The sequence below is a fragment of the Zonotrichia leucophrys genome, chromosome 1A (assembly GCF_028769735.1).
Source record: "Zonotrichia leucophrys gambelii isolate GWCS_2022_RI chromosome 1A, RI_Zleu_2.0, whole genome shotgun sequence".
NCBI lineage: Eukaryota > Metazoa > Chordata > Aves > Passeriformes > Passerellidae > Zonotrichia > Zonotrichia leucophrys.
Window position 1 is genome coordinate 66428301 of NC_088170.1, and position 12941 is coordinate 66441241.

General features: G+C 36.9%; 1 protein-coding gene across 13 annotated transcripts in view; it reads right to left on the reverse strand.

Annotated features, from left to right (window-relative positions):
* Window positions 1–662: 662 nt before the first annotated feature.
* CELF2 (CUGBP Elav-like family member 2) overlaps window positions 663–12941 on the reverse strand; it is a 550308-nt gene continuing 538029 nt past the window's right edge. For 11 of the 13 annotated variants that reach the window (XM_064703051.1, XM_064703049.1, XM_064703042.1 and 8 more), the window contains one exon: window positions 663–9156. In XM_064703051.1, coding sequence (XP_064559121.1) covers window positions 9029–9156 — 128 coding nt within the window. In that variant the 3' untranslated portion in view covers window positions 663–9028. The remainder of the gene's footprint in view (window positions 9157–12941) is intronic. The other 2 variants (XM_064703046.1, XM_064703039.1) reach the window with 1 other exon arrangement.

Genomic DNA, 12941 nt, shown 5'->3' on the forward strand with positions numbered 1-12941 from the left:
TCAAATTGTTTAAAATCTACAATTTTGTGGCAAATATACAGCCATTGAAAGAATAATTTTTTTTTCAGTGTACTCAACAGTTTTACCTATTCGATTGCCATTTAATTCATGGGTTTTGATTTGAAAATGTTTTTTTAAGAGAAGGCTCAATACAGGAAACGTACAGTAAGCCATGGATCTTCCCCAAAAAGATGCCTTGACCTCCAAGGTGGAATCTGTGGAATTTTGAGCATATGGGTTTTCATTTTTTAACTCTAAACCTATCTAGAATCAGGAGGAAAAAAAGTCATATACCAAAAAGTCCAGTATTGTATTGTTTTATAGCATTTTCTCATTCACATATTTTAGCCATTTTTTGATTTTAGTGCAAAATCAAACATGTTTTGGTTTTGAATACAGAAACAAATCAAAATTTCTGCATCTTAGAATCTTTTGCTGCAAGTCACTGAATGGCAAGACTTTTTCTCCCCACAGATTTCAGTAAGCTTAATTTTCAAAGTCTCCATTATTAATGAAATATCAAGCAAATTTTTTAGTTAACATTTGCCTGGGCATGGTTAAAGACCTTATACCCAGGAAGATTTCATATAACAAAAAGCGCCCAATCCTAGAAACATTTTTTTGTTCCATTTAATGCTCATAAAATTTTACAGACAACAGAATCCTTTCTTAAGCTTTATTTAAGAAATCGAATACTATTATAGTTCAATATATATAAGACACATCCAGTATTGTGTTCCTGATAGCAAGTGCATAGATTTTGTTAAGATATCATTTTTATATTTAAATTTTTTTTTTTATTTGTTACTCAGTAGCACGTTTCATGATCACACGAAGGGATATTCCCAGTGATTTTACTAAGAGCATGAGAGAAAAAACAGAACACAGCAAAGTAGTGAAACTACAACAGAGATGAGGAACAAAAACGATCAGGCAAACTATCAGTACAGTCGATTCCTGATAAGTGAATAATCTGATTGCTTGGTCACAATGCTTTATTCACTTATCAGGAATGATTCACACTACATTTTGTTAAACTGTTTTCCTTAGCCTAATACCTAAGAGTCACACTGGGCAAAGGCACACACACTCTGGCAGGCTATTCTTTAATCAGCGAGTCTTGTGACAGTTTGGTAATTTCCCATGGCGATACACATATAGCTAACAAAGAGACATTTTGCTAACACTGCAAGGTGCCTTACATAATTGAAATTAAAAGCATGTGTTTAAGCAGGACAAACTGTTCAGCTGCATTGCTTTAAGGAACTCATTTTTCCCCCATTGTTGAAATTAAAAAAAAAAAAAAAAAAGAAAGAAAACCCTGCATCTTTCAGCCCTGAGTATTTAAAAGAAACCTAACTGCAATATAAGTCTTTTTTTTTCAGTTGTATTTTTGGAAGAAAAGACCCTTCACAAAGCTCTAGTTTCTTTCCTAAGACCAAGTTTGGAGGAAAAAAAAGAGAAAAATAAACAAAAAAAAGAAAACATCCACAGCAAGCTAAAAAAACCCAGAGAGCAATTCTGATTTATCCATCATGCAAGTCAAGACTTACTTAACTGAATCCACTGGTGTCAAAATTATCCAAATCGAGAACATAAACTCTACAGGTGTCAAAGACCCAGGCTATATTCTGACCATCAGGTTCTGCTTTCCTGCCTGGGCTGTCTGCTACAGGCTCCTGTGGTTTTAGGTTAAACCTAGAGCTGCTTGGACCCCTGACCTCTGATAACAGACCCTGTGGGATGGCACTGCAGCTCACTGGGGGCTCCAGGCTCATCACTTGTTTGCTTCTCATGGAAACAGAAAAGTGAAAAAAAGGAAAAAAAAAATTCAGAAAAATAGATCGAGCAGTAACAACCAGGCCAACTCACAAGCCACCAGAAAATTTCAAAAGTCTTCCAAAGGCAGGAACCAACGTCGCTGCTGACACCACACGGATACACCCAGTGCGCCAGGACCTTGTTGGACGGTATTGATGGGGCTGTGTGTGTGTGTGAGCCAAAGCCAGAGCGCCAGAGAGACCAGGGGAGAGGAGACAAGAGGGACGAGTGTCGTTTGGGTCTCATAAGAGCACTTTTAAGTGGTCTTCGATTCCTGAGCATCACAGAAAGTGGGACAAAGGAAAGGGATGGGGGCGTATGGCTTGAATTCCAGAGAGCACTCACCAGTGCTTCTCTCTCCTCCTTGGGTTGGGTTTGGTTGGTTTTGTTTTGTTTTTTTTTCCCCCCCCTCTCCAAATTGTAAGGTTTGTATCTGCGATCAGAGGAGAGAAGAGACTTTCTGTAAACCAGAACAACATAGATTTTTCTTTTGCAGCTTTTATTTCATCGTGGTAGACACCGGTTGGGGGAGAGCAGAGAGATTCTTGTGAGGAGGAAAAAATTATAGGAAAGGAAAGAATAAAAAAGCTAAGAGCCAAGTGTAAAAAATAATGAGAAAAAAAGTGCTATGGTATTTCTTTAGTCCCTTTTGAGATTTGTGTAATACTATCAGTCAATGCTGAGAATGATCTGCTTTGTAAGCCCACAGCAAAAATATCACCCATTGGAACAACGGGGGATCTTTTTTCCATAATTTATTTCTCCTTTTTAAAATTTTTTTCTTTTTTTTTTTTTTTTTTTTTTTACTTCCATTGGCTTTAGCAAGAAAGTCTTCCTGTGCTCACTTGGATTTTGCTATATATTTTAAAGTATTATATGCACAACTGCACATAACAAGCTTGATCACCTGGTAAGATTTTGCAGGCTCTCCCAGCCCTACTTAAGCCATGATTAGTTTCTAGGGAGAGTTTGACTAACGCCATATGCCATCAGATTACTGTGCAGTTTGGAAAAAATCCCAAGGCTATATCCTCCTTTTCTTGAATGTTTCATATGCTTCTGCAATGTAGTGGCAGAGTATTATTATTATTTTTTTAACAACTAGGAAGAAATGATCTCCATAATCCACATTTTCCAGACTGACTGAAATGCCACAGCAAAAAAAAAAAAGAAATCTTTTCAGGTGTCTTCTGTGTGTTTGTGTGCAGAAGGTTTTGCAGTTTGAAGGCTAATAAAAGCTACCTTCAATAGGACTTTGCAGGAAACTCATTTAAAATGCTTCCTGCTCCAAGAGATTATCCAAGTGATAAGGCATGACTAGGGGGAGGAAGAGAGAAAAAAAAAAATTCAAAGAAACCAGAATATGTCTAAAATGTACAAATCCTCTTTTGCCCCCCAATCAGCTATTCACTTAGGTGGAATCGACTGTATCTTTTGTACACAACCAACAAATAGAGAAAAAAAAAAAAACAGGCACGTGAAACAGTGAGGTGTGCAGATGTATTACCAACACAGAATGACCACCAACAATACAACACACAAAGTAGAGAGACAAGTATTAGGAAAATGGTTTAATATTGGAGACAGAAGCAAAAAACTGCATCACACAATAACATACGTTACAAAAATAAGTCTGACTGTTTCAACTACACGGTTATGTTCACAATGAGGACAGAAGAATCAGAAAAAACTCTGATCTAAACAGCAAAAAAGCAAACCCCTAACGTTTTAACTAATACATTTATCCACGCAAAGTGACCGAGTACTCCTAATTCTAATTACCTTATTGTGTAACTGCACGATACAGAATAAAAAGTGAAACTTACCGCTTTTGTTAAGACAAAATTCTAAACACTAGATATAAGCAAAGGGAAAAAAAGAAATCAAGCCAAAGTTTTGAATTCTTGAAACAAAACCAACTCTCTTTCTACCGTCCAGAAATCAAACTTGAAAATCAGTCATGATCGAGGGGGCCCACGAGAGTAAGCCACAAAAATTTCCATTTGTTTTTTAATCTCCAGTATAAAAAGTTCCACTGGTACAAAATGCATAAGTACAATCAAGTTGTAGAAATAGGAAAGCCTGCTTTTTTTTTTGCCTTTTTTTTGTTCTTTTTTTTTTTTTTGGCTCAAATTCCATCAAACAACAAAATCCAAATGCATCAATAAAACAGAAACAATACTCAAATGGTCTTACAGTTTCCACTAGATTGCATTAACTTTGGCTTTTCTCAGACAATACTTAAAAACTAGTTTGTAATTCTAAACAAAATGATAGTATTATTAATCTACAAACAACAATTCCCACAGCACGAAAAAAACACAAATACATAGGTTTGTTTTTTTTTTTTCTTTTTGTATGACATTATCCAAAAAGGTAATGAAACTACAGGATATTTTTTTCTTTTGTTAATTAGCACTTAAGATAATAAAAACAGAAACAGTAAAATGATTCCAGAGTAGCACAAGCCAAGGAACTGTAACCCCTATGGTGAAAGAAAGATGAACTTGTTACTCCTTTGAGGACTGCCATTTCATTGCAATTAGCTAATTTGTTTGATAAAACAACTAGTCTAGTCTTTTGATTAAAATTTTGTAAAGCAATTTCCCTTGTTTTACTTCCTCTCTTATTAGGCCCTTGCACCCTTGCAGCTTTTTCCTTTCATTATTTTGAAAGAGAACTGGTAGATAATTTGCCTCCCAGGAGGTGTACATTTGGGTTTTTTGGTTTTGTATTTTTTATTTTGAATTTTAGTTTTTTTTTTTTCCAGAGATGGGACACTTTTCTAAGCAATGACTCATCTCAGTTGCCTGGAAGTACAGAAACATTCCTTGTCTCCCACTGCTAAGCCAATGTCCTGTGGAGTATTCAGGGCAGCCTGGTGTTGAGTTACACTGCCCAAGGACCAGAGGCATCACCGCTCTAACCGGACTGGAAAACCCACAGGACACACCAGGGCATCTACAAAAGCTTTGGAAATTTAGACGGTGGGTACAATGAGAAAAATTAGTGAAACAGTCTCTAAACAATCCAAATGATGATCTCATATTATATATATATATATATGTACATATATATAATATAACGTACGTGAGATGATACTTTGAATACGCACAATTGCTGCAAGTAGTACAAAATAGCCCTCAAAGGGTGTAGGAAGGCCCCAGCAGTAGTAAAAACGTGAGAAAAGTATAGATCATTTATTTATAAGTGCATGTGCTATAAGAAGGAAACTTTTTTTGCATCACTAGAGGCTAGTCCTTTCCATCCCAGGGCTCTACATAAAGAAGCATTTAAGTTGGGGATGAGAGACAAGAGTGCACCAGCTGATGTTGCTCATATAGGGCTTTGTTTTTAATTTTAGGTGGCTTCAGATATAACCAGATAGAACTAGGAGGTGGAAGAAGTTATGGCACTTTATGACCTGTAGCAGGTACTGCTGCTCACACACATTGGATTGGCAATGAATTTGCTGAACCGGTGGCAAAGAACCGAATTTGGTTGTTGGTCACTGTTTGTGCGGTAGGAACGCAACCCAATCGGACTTACAAGGCAGTGAAAAGGGCTACCAGCATCTCTTTTCTGGCTCCTGACAAAGAGCTTCCTCCAGCAAACACCCCCATCAGTCACACAGACATTCCCATGGACCACGGGCACGAGTAAAGTTACTCCTCTCTGAACGAGTGTCTGCGGGAGTAAGCCAGGATATTGCCGTGACAAATAATGGCAAATAACACCAAACATTACAGTGTATGTAAACTTTATCCATAAAAAGTAGTTTAACTGCAGTGCACACTGAATTTTCACCCAGGAAGATCTAGTGCATCTGATTTAAGCAAAAATTCATTTATTTAAATTACAAAAATATTATTATTCTTTTTTTTTTTTTCTCCTCAAGGTTTTCAAATGGTGGATTGACCGCTCCTGGTTGGGAGTGGCTCATACAATAGATAATTAAAGAATTGTTTTCTTTTTCTTTTATTTTATTAATACTGAATAGCATATTCCAGCAGCATATTAAAAGCTCTTTAAGAAAAGACAAAATCCCCAAAATCTAAAAAGGAAAACCACAAGTTAATTACGGTTTTAAATAATTTTAGTTATAGATACAGAAGAAATTTAGACAGCAGTAAAATATTTTTGTCCTTCAGATCTGCCCTGTGCATTGTTCTGATTTCAACCATGTATTAAATAAACCACAAAAAACTAAGTATATATATATTTATAGATATAGATATATATATAAAAATAAACAGCAAAATGGTGAATGTATAAAAGGTATTAACACTCAAGACAGCTCTGGGTGGAAAGGGTTAAAAGTTCAAAACTTTCTCACCTTAGAGGTTTCCATACAATATGAAGAAAATACATAGTGAGGTTTGCTTTCACAGCATTGATGTGTGCAGAGTGGTTAAAAAAGTGAAACATGGGCACTTATACAATGTTTTACAAAAAACATCAAAGAGAAATAACAAACAATAACAATTTCAGGCAACAAGACCACAGGATAGCAAGTTAACAAACTTTTTAACCTCTTTTTTCTTTAAATATTAGGGATTTATACAAAACACATAATAAAATACCCATGTTATCAAATTACTTCACACAAGAAACACACTGAAGCTCTAGGAAGAAAGTACCTTTGGAATTTGGCACTATAGTTTCACTGATTTTTTTTCTTTAAAAGAAAAACTGATCACATTTTGCTGAACACAAACACACCTAAATTGTTCACAATAAAAAAATGACATCAATGCGTCACAAGCCAACACAAACTTATTCTGGAATATTTTTTCATTTTCACATGAAATTATTTTTTTTTTAAGCAAACAACTTTTTTTTGTGTTTTTTTTGAATCTTCTTTTTGTTCTTGTTGTTCAAGTAAACCAATTTTAAACTTGTCTTTTTATAAACATAGAACACTTAAGACCATAAGACTCATGATGAAACCACAACTTAATTCACAGAAGCACCAACGTAACACATTTTACAGTAACCTTTCTTCTGTACATTGAAACAGTATAAAATATAGGTAATTTCATGTGCATTAAACCATGGATTGTCTAACTGTGAGTCAGTTCAGCAAAAGGTGACACAAGTAGGTAGCATTTGCCCTAAAACAGGGTAAATATTTTCTTATACTAATCTACAAAAAGTGGTTCTATATATATACTTTAATGAGAAAGTGAGCCACCTAAAATGGCCTTATCAAAAAACTTTACACTGCCTGAAAAATGTAAAAACTATTACAGACCTCTAGAGACTTAAAATCAGACAGTTTTATTTCTCAAACTGTTTTGGAAGTAGTCTGTTAGAAACCAACATTCTGTGCCTCTGGACACATATTGCTATTGTCACCAGTGACCAGGCAGAATGCCAATCCCTGTATAATACTTTCAAGTCTGTTTTTTTTTTTATTTTTTTTTTTACGAAATAAAAAAAAAAAAAAACCAAAACCAAAAATCAACTAAGAAAAATACCCAAACAAAAAAACCCAAACAAAATGAAACAAAAACTACAAGGAAAGAAGAAAACCAGAAACCAAAACTGAAAAAACAAAAAGGAAAGAAAGAAAGAAAAAACATTTTGCCACAGGTTGTTTTTAAATCCTATCATTAATTTATCTAATAATAAATTTCAGTCTTGCATGAATGCAGCAATGTTTTTTCACATTGACTTCCCAGAATTCATAGCTAGATGAGGTCACATGCAAATTTCAAAGGTCAAACTAGGTCAGTAGGAGAACCAAATATGATGTGAGGTCAGAAAGACATCAGAAACAATGACGGGACGATGAAACTTTTTTTTTTTTGAGACGCCACAGGGACATGCTAGGCAAACGATGGGCTAACGGGCATGGAGATGTCTAGGGAAAAAACAAGGAAGAGGAAAAAAAGTTACACAGAATCTATGCAGCACAAACAAAATCACTTTTATGGGTGCAGGAGAAAACTAATGCAAATCTTTTATCAGTAGAGCCTACGAGCTGTTCACATAATTTGCATTAACTTACAATACTTGTCAACAAGAACGCAATGGAACCCCAAAAGAATCCATCTGAAAGGAGTCAGAGAGAATGGATTCCTCTTTGGGGAGAAAAAGAGAGGAAAGAACCAGTTTCTACAAATGTAACAGAAAGGTACAGGGGGGGCAGGGGGAGGGAAAGGGTCAGACAACCGAACTTTAAACTAGGTAATGGAAACTACGAACAAAATAACCAGACAAATACAAACAAGAGGATAAAAGCATGGACTGCAAAGGGTGGAGGGTTCAACAGTGAAAAAGCGCCCATTCTTGGCACAATTACTCTAGAGACTACTTCAAAGGATCTAGCTAGCATAGAGAGCTGCTCTTTAGGTATCCAATAAGTTAACAATAGGCAATAAATAAATTCCATTATTTCTGAGGCAGTAAAAATTTTGTATAAAAATAGAAATGCTTTTTACAAATAAAATTTACAGGCCTGTGGCTTTCTTTTTTTTATTATTATTAAATTTATCTCTCAAGAAACATCAAGTATTGTCACTCATTTTATTTTTTTTATTTTAAACCCTGTAGCTTTAGAAACAGATCTCTAAATCTTTTTTACATTAATCCTTTCCAAAAAAACAAGAACTTAAAAAAAATGAAATATAAAGACGACCAGTGTAAAATCAGACTAATATATAACAATACGTTGATTTGAACTGAAAAAAAAATCAGATCTTCTCAAAAAACAAGTTGATGTAGTGGAAAGACTTATTTCAATTTTTGTTGCAAAATAAGTGCTTCAACTGCCATGAGGCCATTTTGTTTAACCTATAAACTGCTGGTGCCACCCTGGTAAAATACGATCCATCCATAGAAAACAACTTTTATTGTGTGCTAATGGCACCAGGGTTCACAGAGTTAAATTGCACATTTTTTTTTGTGTCTGTGTGTGTGTGCTGTTTGGAATTTCAAGACATTTATTTTCGTTTCGAAAAGGAGATAAATTATGCTGCAAAACAAAATACAGTAACACAACTCAGTAATTACTTGGCAAGGAAATGGGAGCCAAGTGCAGTAAGGACAAGTGGGGAGATGGAAGTGGTAACTGTAAAAATAACTGTCCCTTGGTGAAGGTTGGCTCTATGTTCTTTCTTAACCCCCCTGCAGAGGACAGGTTTGCTCATGGGACTTACCCTAAGAAAGCTAAAATAAGAGCAGTAAGCATCTGGGGTTAAGATCAGTAAGGTTTGCTGTCATTTTTGGAGCGTTTCAGCTGAACCTTCAAGCGTTTCATGCCAATCTGAAAGCCGTTCATAGCCTGGATAGCAGCTTGTGCAGAGACCGGATTGTCATAGCTAACAAAACCTGCGGGACACAGAATGGGAGAGAAAGTCAGCTCTGGGTTACAACAAATGTCAGGAGGCAGTTTGTTAGAATTTTATGATTGCTATTTATTTGACACATTCACCTGGCTTTCAATTAGTTCTTTGATCACATTTCATATCCCATTTCCTTTCCTGTTTCCTTTTGCCTTCCTCTTTACCTACATAATGTTTCTTTACTAGCTGGGATGCAGTTGGCCAATTTTGGTGCAATGCAGTTTCCATTTTGTTATTTATATACCTACCTTAGAGACTGAAGATATTTATTACTGTAACACTTTTCAGTGTAGTATCTACATACCTCCCAGTCTATTAGGAAGTGCTATTTAGGCCAGTCTGCAAAAGGGAAGCTGAAACAGCAAGCGTGGTTACAGAATCAACCCCCAAAATTCCTAAACCCACTGGCACATCTGGGCGTGAGTTCATGTGTGCTATGGAACACTCATCTCCTTGGGCTCAGCCTAGGACAGTTGCAATATTAATATTTTGTAATTTTACAGCTCCTTCCATTTCAAGATCTCAGGGTACCTTAATGTTAAGTTAATTCAGTCTCTTGGTCCCCAAAGGGGTACGCAAACATCAAAATTAAGCAACGTCATAAAGACAATGGTAGGGTTTGATGAGAACTCCAAGATCTGCTCCTCGCATGTGAGCACTAACTAGGAGGATAATGCTTGCTTGGGTAATTCAGAATGGCTGGCCTGGCTCAGATTTCTTTTCCCTGGGAGACTGAAAATGTTCTGTTCATAATATATTCAAATCTCCCTGATTCTGGAAGCTCAAAGTTCATTTTCATATCTGGGCCTCCCACTTGTAATTGCAAAGCTCACCTAACTGCTGTTCTGCCTCAGCTTGGGCTAATTATTACTGCACTCAGCCTGCTGCTGTGCATCTGCTTTGAAATGCTCCCTCTTCTTTCCCCTTGAATTTGCCTTAACATATATCCCCTCATTCTCCTAAGGCAGGGATGCCACACACTTTGTCTTCAGTCCTAACACAGGGGCTTCTCAGTGCCCCTCTTTCCTCAACCAGCTTAATTCATTTGTGCTTAGTGCCTGTGTACTTCTTGGATTCATTACTTCTTTTTACCTCTACTTTAACCTATCCTTTTATGGCTCTTGCACTGCTGCCCTCTTCCAATTGCAGAGTCAGAGTGTTATTTTGCTTTCCCCACTGCATAAAATCTTCCTCCCTTCTCAAGGTATCCTTGTCCAGCTGTTCTCCTTCATAGATCATCCCTATGGCTTTACCTTAAATCAGCTTCACCAAACTATTTAAGTTAAGACTCTTGTCTGACAACTCAGGCTGTCTTCTGTTCCTTCCACTCAAAACCACCTCTCATTTAAACCTCTGCCAACCTTCTCCTGGCCAAAGCCAATATGCTCTATCCATATTGTCCTGTGGTTGAGTATTTGTTACCTCCTTAAGGGATAATAAATGTTCCTCCATACCTTCCTTGGTTTTAGTAACTCTTGCCACTTCCTCACTTTCTCCCTGAGATCATTCCCTATTAAATTTATTGCCAGATCTTGAAGAGCTTCATCAGTCTCTTCCTTTCTTCCTTTCCCCTACTTGGTTCTAGATCAGGTCTGTTCATATGACTCCAATCATTATCTTAGCTCTGTGTCCTGTGTCTCCCTCCATGAGCTCTAGGATTGCCTCGGGGATAGCAGAGGCAGGAGTTGGGGGGCAGCTGTAGCACTGTCCAGGCAGATGCTCCACAGCTGAGGTGTAGCTTCTCCTACCCACCTTGACAATTCAGCATTTCCCTCTACAGCTTTACTGACCTTCGCTTTATTCTCTTAAGTGCATATAACTGCTATGAACTTATCATCACTCTAGTTCCTTTCCTTCATACCTAGTTTTATCCACCTGGAAAGTAAGCAAGTGATCTAAACTTGTCACTTGGCATCTGTGGATGGTGAATGAAGAGAAGGAAGCACACTGCTGGCATCAGCCTCTGTCATTCAATTCTTATTTGGATTCACAATTTGTCTCTCTACACAGAATGCAATACCTGCATTAGCTTGTTAGGCTCTCATCTTCTTCCTTATTGAGAACCTTCATTTGTAAATCTTACTGAGGAATCTAGAATTCCTTCCCTTTATTTGTATTTTTCTGATTGCACCCATTCATCATTTTTTGTCTGAATTTTAAACCACAGGTTACATACAGTCAGAATGATGTTTCTTATTAATTCTCAAAGATCCTGTCATGACAATTCTGATTTTTGTTTTAGATCTTTGAGTAGCTCTATAATCAGGATAAATAATTTTCATTATTCAAGTAACAATTTTGCTATAAGGCTGACTGCATTTCTGCATTGATGTAACTGAGCTCCCCCTCCTCTGCCTTACTTACATATCTCATTTTTCTTATTGTAACATTTATGAAAGGCAAGAGATAAGCTGGAATAGTGACACCCTTTGTCTGCTGAATCAATTAAAGCCCGTGGAGTATGTGAGAACTCATGGAAGAACACTTCCAGGTGTAAACACACTGTTCTGTCATCCTCATCACCATTTAATCCTTTGAGCATTCATTGTGGGTTGGACAAGAAAAGAAAATATGCCTAAGTCATTTTTCTGCACAGAAATGAAATTTTTCATTTTGTGAAGCAGTTTTACATAAAGATTCATCACTGTCTATCACTCACTCAGAATAAACCTTCCCATTTCTGCCAGACAGACTTGGACAGTCTTTACACCTTTTGGATGTTCAACCTGTTCCCATCTGTAATTTGACTTTCTCCTCCTTTGGGCAGGAGATTGGAACCTCTGGAGTAGGAAGCCCTAAGCATGTGCAAATTATTACAATTACTATTACTAGGGGCAAAAAGACCAAACCAAACCAACAAATAAAAAACCCAAACCCAAACTGCACCAAGTGCAATGACCATAAATGATTCAGCAGAGAAATGGGTTCTTCAGCAGCATTATTGTCATAGGTTTTGGGTGGGAGGACAGAAAAAGAAAAAAAAAAAGCTTTTTGAAACACAAATATAGGACCAAAATAAAAATTAGACAATTCTTGCTAATAAAGCTGAGGAGGTACACACAGGCCTTGCCAGTACATTAAGCTAGCAGGACTAATTCTGGCTTTGCCTGTGATTTGCAGCATCACCAAATAGTCACCCACTAATCAGAAAACTCAGCTTCATCTGCCACTTCTACTTTTTGTTTTTAAAGCAGAGCTCCCTCCCTGGTGGCAGAGTATCTGGGAAGGAAGACTGAGAAATAGAAATATCAGTGAAAGCTGCCTAAAACCAAAATGACAGAGGATTCCTCCATCCACTGGGAGTTGACACCTCCATTTTCCCTTAAAGAAGATAATTTTGGTGCATCACTAAGTTAGGCAATTGTGTCCCACAAACCCAGGCAAATGTGTAAGAAGGTAATCAAAGAGTAAAAGAAAATGCACAAAAAGCAAGTGTGGGAAACGATCTGATGAATTGAGCCACCTGCCCAAACTGATTTACATTCTTTCAGCAGTCACCACAATTGCTGCATTTTGATTAACGTAGCTTGATTTGTCTTTTCATCAAGATTCCTGGAGACCTCAACAACGATTTTGTAACCCCCAACATACTAACAGAACTGGCTCCAGATCAATGGGGAGTCCATTTCAATTCCACTTTTCAAATTTGCAAGAGCCTCAGGGACTGCTTTAACCCATTGCAGACACAGGCTGGACTATGCTGGTCTAGATATGAATAATTTTTTGTAAAGCCTAAACAGGTGAATGCTTCAAAAATGAACTGAAAGACAG